The sequence below is a fragment of the Pavona decussata genome, unplaced genomic scaffold, assembly GCF_977016875.1.
Source record: "Pavona decussata unplaced genomic scaffold, jaPavDecu1.1 SCAFFOLD_48, whole genome shotgun sequence".
NCBI lineage: Eukaryota > Metazoa > Cnidaria > Anthozoa > Scleractinia > Agariciidae > Pavona > Pavona decussata.
Window position 1 is genome coordinate 3729566 of NW_028145470.1, and position 19453 is coordinate 3749018.

Here is a 19453-nt window from a genome sequence, read left to right on the forward strand (position 1 = left end):
GGGACCAGTCGGAGACCGGTCGTAGTCGGAAATCAGACGTTCACCAGAAAATCTTACAGATAGTCACAAAAACCATTAAAGAAAGTAAGATGCTAAGATGTGAGAGGAAGTCTAAACAGTAAGAAACTTTCTGCTACAATTACTATAGACCTTCCTAAAGCGTTTGACTCCATTAGTCATAGCCTCCTCCTTGCTAGGCTGTCGGCTTATGGCTTCTTCAGTCTTACTTAACGGAACGTAAACAACGATTAAAGGTCGATGACCAGCAATCAGACTGGAGTTTTTGAAACAAGAAGTCCCCCAGGGCTCTAAATTACGGCCCCTTTAATTTAATATATTTATGAATTCATGTTAAGGTACCATATAGTCACCCACATAACCCTAACCCTAGCCCCACATATAGTCACCATTACCTTAACAGGAATTATATCCTTTATGAATGACATTAATTTTTCAAATATATACTGCTCGCTGAGATTGTATGCCGCCCAGAAGATGATCTGCAATCCCTTATCCTGTTGTTCTAATTAAAAAGAACTTTTTAGCCTTTAATCACACAAAATGCCAGTCAACTGTTTTCGACAAAACGTTCTACCGACATGTTTTGTAATTGACAGCAATCAATTAGATTATGTTAGCCTGATTAAATTCCTTGGAGTTATTATTGATAACATGCTCTCTTTCAAACCACACGTTCATTGAAGTGTCAATCCATTCATAAGACTATGAGGTATTCAAATTGTTAACATAATCCCTTCTGACGTCATCAGGCAGGTCCTTCAAACTTGCTGACAGCGGGGGAATAGGGACGACCGGAAGCAGGTTCCAGGTTTTCCCAGTAAGCTCGGTTGGCCCTGGGTACAAAAAATACAACACCACTTTTATCTACAAAATGCACGACTTCTTGAAAATTGGCTAACAATTCTGCAACTTAATTACTCACATTCGTTCAGTGTAGCACTTTACACAACGAACATTATTCTAACTCTAATGTTTTTGTTTTCAATTAGTTTCGTTCTTCGTCACCTAAGCACCATTTAATCTTGTAACCAGGGGTGCTTACCATTTACGCAAACCTCCCGCTGGAAATTTTCGGCGTAAATACGAAATGATTTAGCTTGCCTTAACAGAAGATGGATAACATGCAAAATGTATGAACATCAAGGGTAAATCCCAAAAGGAGTAATAAAAATGCATCACTTTGACCAAAAGCCCACAATTTCAGAAGTACTCCAAATGGAATGATGCGTACCATTTGCTTTTCTAACTGGAATTTTCGGGTTTTCCATGTAAATGGTGAGCACCCCAGGTCTCCCACGGTCAGACGGGAAGGGAGATCTCACACATTCACATTTCTAAACCTGCAATGAGATCTGGGTACGATAGTAAGGATGATTTTCACACACTAGAGAGAGACATTCCGATACATGCAAAAGCACAAGGAGAAACAATATTATTGTTCTTCTCCTCGTAGGGATAGCACTACACTGCAACTAGTTTGTTATTTCTCTCGGGGATAGTAGAGCGAGAGAAACACGCTTGCCTAGCTAAAAACTACCACTAGTCCCCCACCAGTGGGGCCTCGCATCGCCTCCTGAGCGACGGCTCTCCAGACAGGAAACATGAGTGAGTCTGTTCCTCTTAAGTTGATAATTGAGCTTATTCCTGCGTTGCTTTTATGAGGGAGCTTTAGCAACGATGACGGCGACGGCAACAAGAATGGCAAAAAAGCAATACGCTTAACTAACCAAAACAACAACTCTGCACGTGCATTACACTTTTTGGTGCATTTTTTTTCCGTCACTGCACGACTAGGACGTGAAATTTCCTGATGGGACGTTTTATGGAGGACGAAAACACACGACGACGAATTTTTCTTTCTCTTTCTAAACTTGGGTGCGGTCTCCAAAAATTCAACTCTAGGAAATTTCACCTACATTTGACTTTTAAAGCGAGTTGGAATAATCGCGACGACGTTTGAAAAAACGCAAATTCATTTTAATAATGACGTTTTCGCTACCATCGCCGTCGTATTTGCTAAAGCTCCGTATTTTTACTATAAGGGCGCGCCCTAATGCTACACTTATCAGGCACACCTAAAGAGAATGTTGCCTCTTGTGCTCTGAGATCGTTTTATGGCCTTTAAGGACATATTTCTGTTAGCTAATTCAGATCGTTCTTTTTGGATCCCTTAGCTGAAAATTTAATTTGCAGAAAGTCTTAGAGAATGGAATCATATTCCCCGCATTATACAACTCTAAATTAAGCAAAGAAGCCCTACTCCTCCCAGAATTTGTAAACAAAATCAATCTAAGATTTCGTATTGAATGCAGATGTTAAAAATAAGAGAAATGTCTCCGCTGTACGCTGTGCTCCTACGATAAGAATAGCTCTTACATCTTACGTTCAGTTTAGCCTAAGCCTCGGTCTATTTATGTAACAATGTCAGTTATATCCAATGTATTTGTAACCATGTGAAAAACAACAACAACAACAACAACAACAACAACAACAGCAAAACTGAATAAACTAGAGATTATCGCCTACCAGGTATAAATCAACAGTAACCAATTTGTATTATATTGAGTTTAGTTTCTTTTATTTGTTAGTACTTCATGTATATGAATTAGTTTTCCATTGTTACAAAATTTTCAGCTGGTAACTGCTTTTGAAAGTCTTCAGAAAATGGTAAGAAACAATAAGTTCAAATCGTTTTTTCGTCCTTTAGAAATTCATACCTTTTTCTCATCCATTCTTTTGGGTGATTTTTCAAGCCAGCCCCCCAGGGGTCGTGTTTTTTACTTGCTTCCGGGAGAAAGCCTCGTTCTGGCTCAAGCTGAAAAGAAATTGGTACAAAAATGACGATTATTTATTTCCTTGCATGGATCCAGAATGGTAATCAAATTCCATAAGAATTGACCCAAAATAGGACATATTCATCTTAAACATTGACTTCCAACAGTCTCTTTATAAGAAGGTCGAGCAGACCAGAAATATGAGTGATCGAGAGGGATCATGGGTGATGACAGAGAGTAAGGCCTGGGCTGAGAGATCGAAGGAGCTGAGAATAGTCGGGCCAACTGGGGGAGAGGCTTTTCCCAAACTCTCCTCCAGTCTCTTGACGGTTCTTTCGCTCTTTCCAAAACCGTCAAGCTTGCTTTCTTGGCTCGCATGATCAACTGGCCCTCTCGACGTCCTAAAAAAAGGGACAACTAGCAGTTTATTTTAAACACAACGTACTGATTTTCTCAATTAAAGCGCCTATTGAAGTTCCACGGGGGGGGGGGGGGGGGGGTTACAAAATGCTCTAAGCCTTTTTCAGTTCAGGCCGACAGAACTAGCTTTCCACGCTTCAATCGTATTCAATTTCTCCTTAGACCAGAACGAAGTGACAAAATTTTCTTATCCATAATGAAACACTAATGGCCCTTTTCTGGTCTTGCGTTTTCGCCATTTGAAACGTACTACGTCCACCCAAAGAAAATTGTGGAGCGGTAGCCTATGCGTTAAAAGCTTTTCTTGCGAGCACTGTCGGCCTATCGACGAAATCGAAAGCGGAGTCGGAATCGCAAGGATCAGAAAGTTTCCTTTTTCTTCCGATTCAGCTTCTGATTCCATCGCTTGCGATCAAATGTGAACTGGTTATCGGAATCGAAAGCGTCAGCAGGAGAATCAACCAATCACATAGCTCATTCTCAATACCTTTACCCAAGATTAACGACGGAAAACATGCGGCCTTCCGCCATTTTGAATTTCGGAACACGAAAGCGAGCCTTCCGTTTCTACTTCTGTCGTATCAGTTCACATTAGGTTAGAAGCTTCTTCTGATTTCGACTTCGATTCCGATTCCGCTTCTGCGCTAGTGTGAACCAGGCCTAATCGGTGTTTGCTCAACTATACAGCGCGCGCTCCAGACGAATTGGTTGAGCGAGTAATGCAGATTTTATCTTCAAGACCTCGACCAATAGTTTTATACCTGTACTTTTCACTAAGTCAATGACACTTGTTTACTCTCTTCCTGCTCCGCGCTCGGTCTAGCCTCCCACGCAGTCGTTTTTAGGAGACCCGTATTACCTCCTCCCCACGAGTCCCCTAAAAACGACTGCGTGGAAGGCGACGCTCGGTCCAGCCAAATTGAATAGTCTGATTGGAAACGCAAGTGGTCCGGATTTCATTAATTTCAACCGCACACTTTTCAAATGGCGTTTATTCGGACTGATACTTCGTCTCACGCCTCCCCTGCTCAACCGAGACTTCGTCCTGGTTCATATCACTATTCCTTAAAAAAAACCGCATCACTTTGGCGTCTTAAAACAAAAGCCAAAGTAATCACCGTGTACCACTCTAGCCAATAGTCAGCTTACGCAACAGGACGACTGACGGAAGGGGACGGTGAAATATTGTTGTGTGACCAACATGCCATCTTAGTACCTTCACATTTTTAGGCGATTTTCGACTAAAACTGGTGTTCTCTAATCTGTTACAACGTGAAAATCACGAGCGGTAAGAATGTTACAATCTAGAGTCGTAAATACTTGGCCGTCACGTTGGTCACACAAGGACAATTTGCCATCCCACCACATCAGCCGTCCTGTTGCGTAAACAGCCAATGAACTAATCAAAAGGCGAAGCAAATACATGTAACCGGTGCCAAGCGCGGGAAAACGCGGGCGAGCAAGACACAATTGGTTTGTGGTTTTGCCGTTTCTCATTGGTTGAGAAAGTAGCGCCAATTTTGCTAACCAATAACAGAATGCAGCAAAGCAAAACAAAGCAAACGCGAAATTTCTTTCGACACTCAACTGAAAACCGCTCTGTTTGTTTTTGAACATTCGTCCATTATTAAATGTAGCGGAATGGCAATTTAGTGAAGTACGTATGTGAATTCTCAAACCTCCTCTGCGATAGCCCGGATGTGATATGGTTCAAATCCACAGCAGCCGCCGATATACCTGACTCCCAGATCATAGGCACGTCGAGCGTACTTGTGCACATCCCAGCGGGTTAGCGTACGAGGCTCCAAGGCTAATGAAAAAAGGAGATATAAATCGCATGAGCACTAACAAAAGAAGAGTTCATGTAGTGACTAAAATGAACTGACAAAAAGACGCCATGATGCCGTCTTATTAACTTTTAAAACTAGTAATAATCAAAGATTAGGGACTGCGTTCGATGATCTCGATCCCAGGCTCTTTGTAAAGTTGGTCATGATGTCATCCTCCTCTTGAAAATCTGCGGGGGATGCCAGATACGCGTCCCAAGATCCATTCATTCGTTGATTGCCCCATACAATCTCGACTCCAATCTGTATAAGGAGTGCGTTCTTTCTTCGTCGAACGCACTTAAAATAAGTGTGGGTCCTTTTCATTTAAACTCAACAATATAAACACCAATGGGGAAAAATAACAAGATTTCGAGCGATACATCTACAGCAATTCGAGTAACTCACCACTGCTTTCTATACAGCGTACACTTCTCGCCCGTCAGATAAGGAAGTTTAAAACGCTGATTTTTGATGGGATTTTCGCCGCGATTTTGGCGGCTGTGAAACGCCCCTTTTATGTCCAATCTTGTGCAACGGACATAGCATTGGTGCGCTAGTTATCGTCAGACGCTAGAAATGTTTGTCCAACTGGTCGCTGAAGAAGTCAGTGTACATGTTTATTTTTCTTGGACAATACGCTTTTTCTCACTCCACACCTCTTTCTCTCAGCATAAACGGACAAAACGCTGAGGGAGATAGTCTTATCACAAAAGAGGTACCCGTATTGCTAAATTTGGGACAGAAGGTGGAAAAGTAGTGCGCAATATTTCACGTGACAAAGATGCGTCTGTCCTTTCCTAAAAGTATTTGATAATTCTACTTCTCAAAAATGATTACGCCTCACACTGTTTGCGAGGGTTATTGGGATGAACACACGGTAAAAATAAAAAGCAGTGCGCACGTTTTTCAAAGGCCAGTTAAGCTAATCCTGGATTAACGTGAACTTTGATTCGAGTGTAATTACCACTCAATAAAGACTCTCCAAAAAGGTTTTTGTCCCTCAGTTTTTAGACTTCCCTTTACCATAAACTTACAGTTATCCTTTAAAAAACAGAGCTGAAACCTCGGCGAACTTTCAATTTCGAACAACTTTGGCCCTTGTGTACAATGTTGCACTGTGTGCCCGAGCCTTAAGTCAAATTAATTATACTAAACTACTCTGGAATTTTTCACGGACAGCTCCGTACAATAGGCCATTCCTGAGTTGCTGCGAACCTCATTATGAAAGCGAGCCTAAGTGCAAAGCTTTTCATCTGAAAATTAGTTTTGTTTGCATATGAATGAAAATTAATTTTCATGATAAGACTTTGCACTTAGCCTCGCTTTCATAATGACGTTCAACGCAACTCGGAAATGGCTCATTTGATTGTGAGACGAGTTGTTTCACGCAGCGCAACCTCGTTCCCACGGTTTTACCTGGGAACGAGGTTGCACGCAGCAAGGTGAACGTAAAGTTAGCGGTGAGCTCTTACCAAAGGGTAACTCAGGCAAACTTGAAAAACCTGTTCTACCGGCGTCTGGAGTGTGATAACCAACAGGCTGAAGCATCAATTGACATTTAAGCCCTTCTTTATCCAATGCCTCTCTCATCAAACAGACTGTTTCAATGGACGTGGTGGGATCAAACTTACAGTTGACGCCTATGAGATCGGCACCTGGCAAAAGCAAGAAAAAATTCAACGAGATTACAACTGCGAGATTCCTAAGGCATGCTAGTAAGTAACCTTACAGTGACCTTTATGGGCCCTTTAAGAAAGGGGACAAAGCTAAATTAGGATAGTGGTATTTGTGGTTGAGAACTTCAGGTGGTAATCTTGATATATAAGGAGGTTAGTTTCTAAAGAAACTGTGGTGCTGCGTCGGTGGGGAGTAGAAACGAATGTTTGGTTTATCAACGAGTTGATAACTAAAGGGAAATTGCCACCGAAGAGAGAACACAAGATCATCGTCAAGAGGTAATTTCTTCGTCCAATACTCTAGATTAGGAAAACAAAATAAGTCCTTTTCACGCGTCGGTGTTTCAGTCTGAAATAGCCTGCCTATTGAATTGCGTCACACGCCCAAAACGAATTTTAAACGCAAAATCCGTAATTTGCTTCTTGAAAAATCCTCAGAGACAGATGATTACATTGAACCTATCTGATTGGACCAAAAAGTGAAAATATCTTGAAAACTCAGCGTATTATATCTGCATAATCCATCCTGCTCTTGTCAACTTTATAACGTACTTGTGTATTATGTTTCGCACTATGGCTATGCTCGCCTAACTTTACTCTTTAAAAATAATCAAAGTAATATAACTTCCCTGTTTTACTCTAAATATTGTTAAGTGATCGGCTAAGTATCTTCTTATCGTAAATCTCGTTTCTTTAACTGTACAGTGAGGTTGAACTGCTGTTATTTGATATGCGTCAAAACCACTGCTCGCCTCGAATAACTGTAGCTAACTGCGAGCAGTGCTTATCTTCTCTTTGTATGTGTTTTTAATAAACTTAATGTATTTGATTCCAGTGCTGACGTTTCCAACGTTATCCCTTTGTTGATTCGCTCTGACGAAGGGCAAACGCTCGAAACGTCAGCACTTGAATTTCTTTACGGTGGCAATTTACCTTAAGTTATCAACACTGTTGATAAACCAAACATTCGTAAACTTGACATAGCCTCACTGAAATGGTTAAGAGCATTGGATAGCTAAGTTTGGAGGGGCGTAAAGGAACTTCTCGCTAGACGCTCTTCTACGAAATTGCACACGGGCATGTAAAACTACCGTGTGTATTCGTCAAGAGTGAAAGGGTGAATCACAGCCCGCCCCCCTCCCCCCCCCCCCCCTCTGTATTGTAGGTAACAAGGACTCACGTGAAAGTTGTCATCTAAAGACAATCACCTGCTCTTGCCAGTCTAACTGCGCATTCTCCAACAGATTCATTGTTACTGTCCCCAGCAGTACCAATACACATAGTGATGGCAGTTGGTTTTCCTGTGGCCTTCATCACCTCTACCACCCACTCAGCTTCCTCAGCATATTCAAAGAACTAGGGAGAGAGGGGAGGGTGTGTAAAATACATTAACACCACTAGCTGGCTTTTACATAGCTGTTTTCACAATAAAAAAGAAGATTGATAAACTCCCGGGTGAATATGCAACACTAAAATCCCCCGTAGTGTTCCATACAGCCGGTGCCTGAATCTGGATTATGCGTACGATCGAAAATTCGATTTTCCGTTCAATTTATGAGCCAGCTGATGTTGATTTGCAATCATAAATATTAGAGAGTGTCACTAGAGTTACACTTTACGCTTACGTCGGACAAACTGCTTTTGCTTGTTACACCTAACCTTAGGTAGCAAGCACAAGGGCGCAAAGCCAAGGACTTCCCGCCACAACAATGGCGAAAAGGACCTCACGTGAACTCAACGCGCTTTCCCGACATCAAAGCCTTTGAGGTGACGTTACATCAAACGATTTCTAAATCAGATATTTCATAAAAAATTAACCAAGAGATTTCTTAAGGCAACATATTTCAAGGTATTGATCTGCTTTTCAAGTTTTGCATCACGTTACTGCAATGAAATGTTGCTTGTAAATTATCCGACTCGGTAAAAAATGTTAACCCAATATTGTTACGTTAAAAGACATCGTTAAAACCGTACCGTGTAACACAGATTGATTTTACATAACTCGTGACATAAACAGTTAGACAATTAGACACTATTAGCCGTATTTAACCGTATTTGTAACTACACGGCGTTATGCTGTTCCTTTCTAAGCTTCTGTACCGATAACCTTACGAGTAACTTGTCTGAACAATTTTTTAAAAATACTTTTAGCTGATCTTTACCGTACACTTGTACCAACAAAATATCATAATCTTCTTTTATTAGTTATTGTAACTTATTCCTTTAGTTATTTTTATTTTAAATCTCCTCATTTTTGGTCCCTCGCCTGTCATTCATTTTTAAACATCATTACGTAATATGGAGGCCAACTAGAAAATCGGATGGTTAACTTGGCCTCCATCCTCAATCGTTACCTCAAAATTATTCAAAATAAATTAAATTTTTACTATACAAGAATGTACTTATAACAAGCTAATTACCATGAGGAAATAAAGGTTGTTGTTGTTGTTTGTCGGATTTTGTTTAATGCGTTTCAAAACCCACTCTAACCTCAGTTAAAGGCGTGTTCGCACGAGAAACTAAAGCATACGCATTCGTGTGGACAAATAGAAGTCGTCGCGTGTGAACGTAGTAACAACAGTTGGCAGATTTTTCCATCTGTGCGAAAAAGCTGTTTTTGATGGCAACAGCATAAGCTCATACAACCTTATCTGTCCAAAGTGTCCCCGTGTTAATATCTTTTCTGTTTGTTCTTGTTACCTAATTTTAGGTGCATTTGCCGGATCTTTGTAGCATATCTACAAGATGTCCTTGTTGCTTTTAATTAGGGTCGGGTGGGTAAGGCCTGTTTTTATTGGGGACGGTTGGGTGGGAGAATATTTGCCACGAAATAGAACTAGTCTTAAATCTCGCCAACTTCGTCAACAACATGTTAGGGCTGGCAGAACTTGCATTTGAGTGTAAACATTTGTCAAACATGTGCTGTTTACAGTGTTTAGTAACTTCGAAAACTTGGCAAATGGTGACAATCAGGTTCTACGAAATAGATGCGTTTCGTGACGGACAAAGGTACAGTAACAAAGAGGACGAATATAATATTTTAATTCCCTTCGGGGCATTTAGCTTACCTCAGCAATCAGTAAATCCATATCATTCCTGAGAAATATCTGAATTTGTTCGTCGAACCGTTTCTGTATGAAGTCCTTTCCAGCTCCCTCAGTGTAAAGTGTTGCTGTCTGACAGATCGAGCCTGCGCAGAACACCCCTCCCTCCTGGGCCACGCCCTTGGCCAGGTCACATGCCGACTGATTGATTTCTTCGTTCTGTTAAATAAGGTAAAAAAGTGGTTTTTTTTTCGAAGGTGGTGAATATGTTTAATAGATATAATCGTACTGTTTGAGTCCTTCTGTGACCATTCAGATGAAAGCTACTGAGCAGTACTTTCCTGTGGTGCTGTTTATTATGCTGTACAAGGTGATTCTAACTTTTTAGTCCGTGGATGAAATCCTGAAGTGTGACTATTCAAATGAAAGCTACTGAGCTGTACTTTCCTGTAGCACTATTAATTACGCAGTACAAAGTAGTTTTTCTTTTGATTCTGTGGATGAAATCCTGAAGTGTGACCATTCAAATCAAAGCTAGTGAGCGGGACTTTACTATCTTACTGTTTACTATCCTGTATAAGAAGGTTTCAACTTTTGAGGCTGTGGAGTGGCCGTTGAAATAAATACCCTTTAAGAACACTCTCATGAGGTATGTTCAGGGTTTTTCAATGTTCTGCAAGATGAAGTTTTGAAACTGAAAGAGTTCAACGCGTCCGGCATTAAAACACATCCAAATGAATCGTCGGCTGAATCAACTGCTACAGTCATTAGAAATCCATCATGTACTCCTTAAAAACTGTCCTGTCCTTTAAGGACGGTGCCTACTAATAAAGAAGTATTTTTGTGTGGTTTATGACTATGAGGGGAAAGCAGATCCCAGCAAGGGCTATTGAAATGAAAAAAGAAAATTGGGGGTAACCACGCATTTTTCAGAGAAAATTAAGCAACAACTATTCTAAAAAAACCAGTAAAATACAAAGTAATGTGTGGCGTTTTTTTCTAAAATTGAAGCTTTATTATCTCTGAAAAATGCATGGTTACCCCAACATTTCTTTTTGGATACCAGGAGCACTTGCTAAGTTCTGCTTTCTCCGCATAGTTTTACACCGCGCAAAAATATCCCTGTATAAGTAGGCACCACCTATAGGAAGCCCAAGTATCTCGAGATACGCAGAACGTATGCGCAGTAACGAAAGTAGGCACCGTCCTTTTCAAGCCAAGTTATTGTTCATAGTACCTTCTCATCTATCGCTTTGTCGTCCATGGAAAAAGAAAACGCCTGAATGACATCTGCTCCGGCTCGGAGAAATTCACGATGAACCTGGCGGACTGAAATGAAATTTTGTGATAAAAAAACGATAAGTACTGGAAAAGCTCAAAAAAATAACCATTGTTCTGCTGAAAGTCAACAAGCGAGTTGGAGAAGCAGTGGCAGTAAGCGAGAAAAAAAAAACATTTCGTTAATTACCCTGCCAAACAACGTCTGAGTGGACCATTGCACACTATTGAAGTAACTAGTCTTCCACTTTCTCAGGTAACGTAGATCGAGGGAAACACGTGGGAGCGCGCAAAAATCGCTTCCCGCAAGTAGCCGCGCGCGATGCACGTTGTGTCTACTCGCGGGAGGCAGCTTTCGCGATCGTTCGCGTGTTGTGTTGGCTTTACTATCCCTAAGAAAAGTAACAGACCAATCGCTTAGGGTGGGCCGGCCGATACCAGTTTTTGCAAATCGATCCGATACGAGTACGATATTTAGTATTTTTTCGATATCGAAACCGATATTGTGACGTCACCATCCAAGGCTTTTCTGTGATGCTATCATCTACACTCTAAAAAAACTCTTAATGTATCGCAAACGTCTAAAAACACAGCCATAGCACCAGTGTTTCAAGTTTAATTTTTGCCATACTTTCCGGCTTCGAGCACAGTGCAACAGCCCATATATACATAAACTGCGAAATATTGGTTTTTTTCAGTTTTTGGCACTAAAACAGCCTTCACAACGTCAATGAGAGGTCACGCGAGTAGTATCGAAAGAGATCGAAACAGCGGATATTTCTCGCTCGCTATTTTCAACGATATCCGGTATCGATGACATCGAGTATGTGGTATCGGTATTCAGCCCGCCCAACTCGTAGTCAAAAGAATACAAATTTTGGCTGTATTTATCGTGGAAGACGCATTACTCGACTAAGAAGTATAATCCCCCTCAGACGCACTATTCAGAAAAGTTCAAGCACCTGGGAATGGAAATGAAGTAAGTTCTAACCTGCTTCCGGACTTTCCACGGTACATTCTGGTGTCCAGGGCCCTGCTCGTACATATCCTCTCTTCTCCAAACAAAACGTCATACCTCCATCACCAACAAGCACTTTACCTTCATTCAAATGGTCCAGAACAGTACCTTTCTGCGCCAGATAAAAGGAGAAAGGAGGAAACATGATAATTGTAGCTTGGTATAGTGCGAAGTTCTAGAATTAAGTGCCAAATGTACGCTCTCTGTGATCGAGGGGAGGGGATGGCGCGGCGCAGTGGTAGAGCACTGTTTAGAAAGAGTTTAGGCAGCAACTACCGCGACGACAACGAGAACTCGTCCCAAAACAAAGGATTTAAGCTATGTGCACCAGCAGAAAAGTAATGGCCCTTCAAGTGCATTATATATTATGGTACATTTCTTTGATGTCCTCTACCGAACAACAACGTGAAATGAGCAAAGGCAAGATTTTGTGGAGAACGGGAACACATGATGGCGAATGTTTCATAGTCTGTCTAGCTTGTACAAGTTGAACAAATTGCAATAATCGTGAAGTTGTGCAAGTAAAGCGAACTTCTATATTTGGCGTTTTCGTTGGCGTTGCCGTCGTGGTTGCTTCCGAGGATGGGATACTCCCCTACTCCCCTATAGTATATACCTTATTATAGGAAATTGACGATGCACTTTATTAACGCAATTTTACAAAATTCGCGTTAATTTAATGTATCTTAATTAATGTCGATGTAAATTTAATGCATGCTATTTTACAACATTGTTATTTTAAAGCACCTTTATTTTATTACAAAACCTTATTAGTTCATGACTCCTCTATTGGGTCTTCAGAGTCACTATCTTTTGAATTGATAGGGTCTAGTTAGGCTTCAAAACCAAATTTTCGGCTTAAAAAAAAACTTAGAAACATCCGTGCACTTGTCTTGGAAGGTTTCATTGACGGAAGCCAAAACACAGTTTGGCATTCAGAAATGTAAAGTGCGAGTTTGCAGAATTATGAAAATCGCAGTAAATAAAGCAAGATGCTTATCAAAAAATTGGCGTTAATTTAATGCATGTACACCTAACTTTTGAAAAATTCGCGTTAATTTGGTGTAACGTAAATTTTCTTCGCGTTGTCAACGTGCATTGTTAATATCCTATAATAAGGTATACCGATTTGAAGGATAAGTTTTCTCCTAGTCCTTCGAATTTCTTCAAAGTAGCGCGTACCGTTTTCTGAGTGATTATTTTTTAAGATTGAACCGCACCATCCTTTCAAAATGACGCATTCAATTTACAGACTGGCCCGTCTGGATAGGCAGTTCTGGCAAATGCAAAGCACCCCTCAGGTCTGAAAATGGGTACAAATTTTAGAGGTCTGGCCCGTTCTATAGCATATAGCAACAAAAGTATGAGATTGCTTCACACGTGGACCACTCACGTTAAACAACTAGTTCAAACAATAGGACTTCAATTTACCTTTCTGTCGGTGGAAAATGAGGTACTGTGGATAGAAAAACAAGATTGGAGTTAAGTTACGTTGAGCTTGTCTCTTGAAGAGTGAGGGCATTCGTACGAGTGTCGCCTATTCCAAGTACGAGTGTCCTCTATTCACGTTCATGAGCCACGGACGGTAACCGGAAGTCGAATGTGTCCTTCTTTGGCGTGGTTTTGCTCCTTACCACGGACAAGAAAAGCTCTTGTTGGTGACTGCGGCTTGATGTTACAAATGCGATGGCGTTAAACGCTCCAAAAAGGAAAAATATTCAATTTCCGGTTGCCGTTCGTGGCTCAAAAACGTCTGCGCTTAAGTTCCCTATTAGCAAACGGCAAACGTGAGATTCGCGTTTATGTTTTCTTGAAAAAATGAGTACACAGATGAGAATAGTTACTGGCAAACTGGAAACAGCGAGCGACAAATGTAAGATAAACATCTTTTTAAAAAACCTGGTCTAGTGGTCATTCTGCCGTTTGCCGTTTGTCGAGATCGTTATTCTAAATCTCTGTAATCTTTTGAGTCACGTGGTTACGACAGGTTGTTCCGCCGACGATTCACAGTGAAGGTTTCGGCGTTCAAGGAAGGATTTAGTAATCTAAGGGCACATTCTTTTGGGTCAATTCTGACTATTTTCTTATTCCAGTTCAGGAAAAACTGAATACACAGGACATCAGTCCACAAAAGAACACAATTCCACCTATTCCCAGAAACCTGAAATCGAAAACCTTTCCAAAAGAACGCAATTCCTCTTATTCTGACTAAACTGTATTCCGTTCATTCTGTTATCAGGGGAAGAATGAACAGAATACCATTCTGTTCATTCTGAAAACAGTATAGGTCCCAAAAGAGTATGAATATCGTCTATTCCGTGTACTTCTGTTCTTGAATAGTAACAGAGGAATGCGCCCTAAATAAGTTAAGCATGGGGTCCTATTGTAGCTAGACTGTGATTAAGGTAGAATTCCTCTTCCGCCTTTCTTCCGTCTTTTACTATCGGCCTGTTTTACTTCACCAACATCCAACCAAAAAATCAGTTTTCTCTTGTAACAAATACAACAGACGGTATGTAAGAATCAAGTGATTGATCGAGAACCATGCAGTGACTGATAATCGTTGTAAGCCGAGGGTTGCGCACGTGGAAACTTGCAATCGTGTAGCAACTCACAGGCTTAACCGCACGTAAACATAAAAAGTGAGGGAATAGTCCTTTAAAGATAAAATTAAAGATTAAAGTTAAAGATGAAGTTTTCACTTGAGAGCTCAAAGATGATAAATTTAGGATGAATATGTGAGTTTTTAAGGAAATAATTTTAAGAAATACTAAAAGAGTTTCAGGAAACATCGGGTGAATTGGTTTTCGAGATGACACATATTCAAACAGAAAACAGACAGGGTTTACCAGTCTCCACATACACTTCAAGATTTCAAGACGAGAAACACTTCCTCCTAAATCGTTAAACTAGTAATAATCATTCGCTAAAGATTGGGGAGTGCGTTCGATGATCTAGATTCCAGGCTCACTCTCCTTTACCAAGTTGGTGATGATGTCATCCTCCCCTGTAAAATCTGCGGGGGATGCCAGATACGCGTCCCAAGATCTATTCATTCGTTGACTGTCCCATATAATCTCGACTCCAATCTGTATAAGGAGTGCGTTCTTTCTTCGTCGAACGCAACAACTTAATGAACTCGCAGACTCAAAAGAAAACTTATCATCTTTGAGAGGTTCCGTTTGACCGCGGTCAACTCGCGGGCAAGCCTCGTTACTCCACTGGGCCTCCCGCGTTTATCGGTCGCAGTCTTACAAAAAAAACATGTACAGTGACAGTACTGTTTTGCAGCTTACGTTATAAGCCACAACAGATACAACACCTGATGACAAATTTGCATACCGAAGATGAAGAAATTCAATTTAGTTCACCAAATTTTATAACGTTTGTGATTAATTCCTTTGAATAGGCCTTACCACGGTTTTCGACGCCATTTTGACGGGTAGGCAAACAGGCTTGAAATAACAGTGTTTGTATGGGAATCCGATGTCAAATAATTTTCATAAAACATCGCTTCTGACATCGGATTTCCATATAAACACTGATATTTCAAGCCTGTTTGCCTACCCATCAAAATGGCGTCGAAAACCGTGATAAGGCCTATTACAAAGAGCCACTAATGTTTACAATTAACCTGACCTCAGTCGCAATAAAGTGGTGAATGAACTACTTTCATCTTCTGAGTAATTACCCTGACTACAGTCACCCAACGTACTGTTGATAAAAATTCGAGAAACCACAAAATCTCGTCCACTAATCCTCATCTACGATTCCACTCTCCAATCCTCCCCTTCCAGACGAAAGCGCTTCGAAATTTCCAGCACCATCGCATCGTCGCATAAACAAAATGCACTCTAGACTATTTATTATTTTGGCCAAAATATGCGTTAAATAGGTCTAATGGAGATATGTCTATTTTTTTGACCTGAGCATTGTTTTGAGAGAGAGAGTTAAACTTCAGTTCGCCACGGGTCGCATGCATACATTGATGGCTATTCAATTAAGCATACGAAATTTACATGTAGGATGTTTTAAAGTTTCGTTTACGGCCGTTCTAGCCGGAATCTGTTGTTTATATTCAACAGAAATAATTTTGTCCCAAAGTTCTTTTAAACGACACATTCGGTGTCAAAATCCGTTAATTTGAGCGGAGTTAGTGAGGCTCAAAATACACCCAAATCCGATGCATTTTTGTAATTTTAACGATGTTTGCCTGAACACCCTCAAACAAGCCCTTCTCTTCAACCAAGGGTACGTAAGAAACCTCACAAAGATTTCCGTCAAATGAACGAGCGGAACGTGCGATCGAGCGAGCAACTCAGCTGTAGTTGCCCTCGATTATTTCTTGGCTCTTAGATGGCTTAGTCACGCAAAGGCGACACTAAATTTGCAATGAACATCACAGGTAGCCAAAGCTCTGGTAAAAATGAAAAGCGAAGGTAGACCCAAGCAGTGAATTGATAAGATACAAACAACAAACTCATTAAACTGCGTAATGTCCAATAATATCATTGATATTCACGCAGTGGTGCTTTGGATAATTCATATAAATGCTATGGGAAAGTCAATGTTAATTTAAGCATTACATCATTGTCATCTTTTTCGTTACCTCTGAATGCAAGTTAATCTCTTCAAGTATGTCGCCGGTATCAGACATTTTGTATCGTGGAATCTGTTTGATCGACTTAAAAAGGGCACAAGATGACGCCAAGTTGTGGCCATTGTGGCGAGGAGAAAGTGCGCGGATAAGGGAAGGCATGTGATTTGAGCCAAGCATTCCGGAAAATCGATATCCGAGATCAGGAATCGTGGACTGAGGATCAGTCTTCCTGAAGGAAGGCGAGTCATCGTTGTGCTTTCTGAAAAATGCACTCCCGACAGAAAAGCCCTTCTTCTCGCGACCTTGTGGAGTTCGTTGCTTTACCGCTGATATTTTCGTAGCATGCTGACACACTGATGCTGACGCAAGCCCGCCGTCACGGGGAAACACAACAACAAACTCAAATGGAAGATTTCACACGGCCCATTGTGTACTGCAAAGCATGGTCCAAAACAACTGCGACTTGCCGTCCTCACCGCTCTGTATGAAAAGAAGTTGAACTATTTTGAAGTTGTTAATTGTAGTTGTTGCTTAGAGTGCAATTAAAGTTAAAAGTTAAAGTACGCAGGCTATCCCGTAAATCCTAGAAAGCAGTGTGAAAAACATAGAAGCGGAAAAATACATGATCGCTCCCAGACGGAGAACAACGCTTTTTTCCTCCAATGTTATTTTGTTGAAACTCCTTCGTAAAAATATGTTTGAAAAAACAACAAAAGCATACAATACCTTCTAAGTTCTTTTTCCTCCTTCCTCCAAGTTTTGAAGAAGCTAAAGCGCCTCTCATCTCGAGTTACCTCGTCGCTTTTCTCTCCTCGCAAAAACACGTCTGAAGCGAGTGATTTTTGTTTTTCAACTGAAAGCTTTCGTTTGTGACGTAACAAAGGATAAAAAACGCGCGCGCAAAAATCAGCCAATCAGATTCGTCACGGCGCTTACGTGAGGCGCGCGCGCGCTTTTTGCGCCTGCGCTAGAATGGTGTCTACGCCTCGTTTTTCGGAAGTCCCCGTTTTCACTTGACCGAGTATTTCAATTTGGTATCGTTTTTTCCCGTCCATACGAATGCGCCTTCTTTATAAAGCGCATCGGCTTTTTCTCGTCCAGACGGTAATGCGTTTTCAAGTCTCCACTATTTAAAACGCAGTTCGGAAATCTCGCTTTTTTATCAGCGTTTAGCTTTGGTCTAACGGCGCATGACAGCCGAATCTTTTTAACAAGTGCGTTTTCCAGGGGCGACTGCACCGTTTGCAACGTCTAACATGGTTGGTCGATAGAACAAAAGAACGAAGGCAACAGAACAATGTTCCCAGCCCTAAAAGACAATGCAGCTGCAGGTTATCAGGGTCCAGTGAAAATAGAGCTGTTGAAGAGTGCGGGTCTATTGGTTTCCCAGAGAAACTTTTAGGTCTGATTTTCATTATCAACCGGGGCCCAGTTGCTCGAAGCATGTTTAGCGCCAACCCGGGTTAAATACCATGACAACCTATAGGTTTTAATACCTCTTAACCAATGGTTAGCGCTAACCATGCTTCGAGCAACTCAGTCCAGGCCGCAAGCACAAGGACAGAAGTCTACATCGACTCCAAGGGCGCTTTGTATTTTTATTTGTTTATTTATTTTTTTCTTTACTGAAAGGGAGTTTTCCATTAATTAATGAGAACTAGCAGACCGGAACGGTCAGTTCGTAAAAGGAATGCGCCATTTTTAAGGCTGAGATCTACAAATTCTCCTAAATTGTATAATCAGAGAAATGCAAGTGCCATTTTGAAGAAATTCGAAGAACTGCCGCATGAATCGCATAACCAAGCCTTCAAATTGGAGAATTCTGTTCGCGAAATAACCGGTTTGGCCGGGCAATTTTGACAAATGGAAAGTGCCGAAAGAAAAAAAAGCGAAAGTTTCAACTTGTTCTTCCGGCTGCTTTCGTTTCAAAGTTATTATATGGATTTTTCTGCGTGTGTAGCTAGAGAAAATCGGAATATTATTTAGAATTTTCTAAGGGGCTGTTTACATGGAGGGAGGAAGATCCAGCACTAGGAAGATCCTAGTAGGCGGATCATCCTAGCGTCATATCATGTCTTCTGCCTATTCAGTTTACATGTAAAAAAAATTGTACTTGGCCCTAGCGCTAGGATCTTCCTAGAGATAGGATCTTCGTCGCTGAGAGATAGGAAGATCCTAGCCCCATGTAAACTACCTTCGCTCGGAAGATCCTAGTACTAGGAACAAAAGAGAACAAAATGGCGGCAGCCGAGCGTTCAGCTTCTTAAGGCCAACAATTTTTCTTCTTTTCCTTCTCCTCTTGGTAACCACTCCGACCGAAATTTCTGCATGTAAACCAAATGAAAAGTTGTTTCGCCTTCTACGATCTTCCTAGTGCTGGGATCTTCCTCCCTCCATGTAAACAGCCCCTTAGTTTTACGTCCTATGTACCAGGCCAGTTATAAAAAGAATAGACCAGTAACTTCATCCGGAGGATAGGTAAATATCCAGCGAATAAAATACAATCCTGCCAATACATTTTCTCCGCAGTATCCACTGGATAAAGTTACCGTTCCCTTTAATCCGTAATTTCGTCATTATTTTTGGTTTGCGACGATTGAGAAACAACCGAGATTTTGGGCGATCACGCAGCTCTTTGAACAGCTCACAGGATGGGATGAAAAGAAAAAACTGAAAAGATGGACCCTTAAGCAAGTGGTCAAAACTAATATACTCAAACAGGACCCACAAAACCACAAAATAGACAATGGTCTCTGCCTGCACCCCTCCTTCCTCAACCTCAAAAGATGGTGT

At 41.1% G+C, this 19453-nt stretch overlaps 1 protein-coding gene across 2 annotated transcripts; it reads right to left on the reverse strand.

Moving 5' to 3' along the window:
* Positions 1 to 485: 485 nt before the first annotated feature.
* Positions 486 to 17497, reverse strand: LOC146481842 (betaine--homocysteine S-methyltransferase 1-like). 2 transcript variants are annotated; one of them, XM_085107910.1, is made up of 10 exons: positions 17387 to 17497; positions 13492 to 13516; positions 12034 to 12172; positions 11002 to 11093; positions 9789 to 9983; positions 7929 to 8076; positions 6517 to 6699; positions 4895 to 5025; positions 2739 to 2836; positions 486 to 854 (listed from the first exon to the last, which is right to left on the reverse strand). In XM_085107910.1, the coding sequence occupies exons 3-10, from the start codon at positions 12113 to 12115 to the stop codon at positions 767 to 769; spliced, it is 1017 nt and encodes a 338-aa protein (XP_084964036.1). In that variant the 5' UTR covers positions 12116 to 12172; positions 13492 to 13516; positions 17387 to 17497; the 3' UTR covers positions 486 to 766. The 2 variants fall into 2 exon arrangements, with proteins under 2 accessions (XP_084964036.1, XP_084964035.1); XM_085107909.1 differs by lacking the exon at positions 17387 to 17497 and adding an exon at positions 16670 to 16836.
* Between the last annotated feature and the right edge of the window lie 1956 nt (positions 17498 to 19453).

Excerpts from the sequence above, each read along its gene's own strand:
- LOC146481842 (XM_085107909.1), bottom strand. The coding sequence starts at position 16,782 with ATGGCCACAACTTGGCGTCATCTTGTGCCCTTTTTAAGTCGATCAAAC. Across the intron at positions 13,517-16,669 it reads AGATTAACTTGCATTCAGAG|TACCTCATTTTCCACCGACA; the intron begins GTAACGAAAAAG and ends TTCTATCCACAG. Across the intron at positions 11,094-12,033 it reads CGTGGAAAGTCCGGAAGCAG|TCCGCCAGGTTCATCGTGAA; the intron begins GTTAGAACTTAC and ends ATTTCATTTCAG.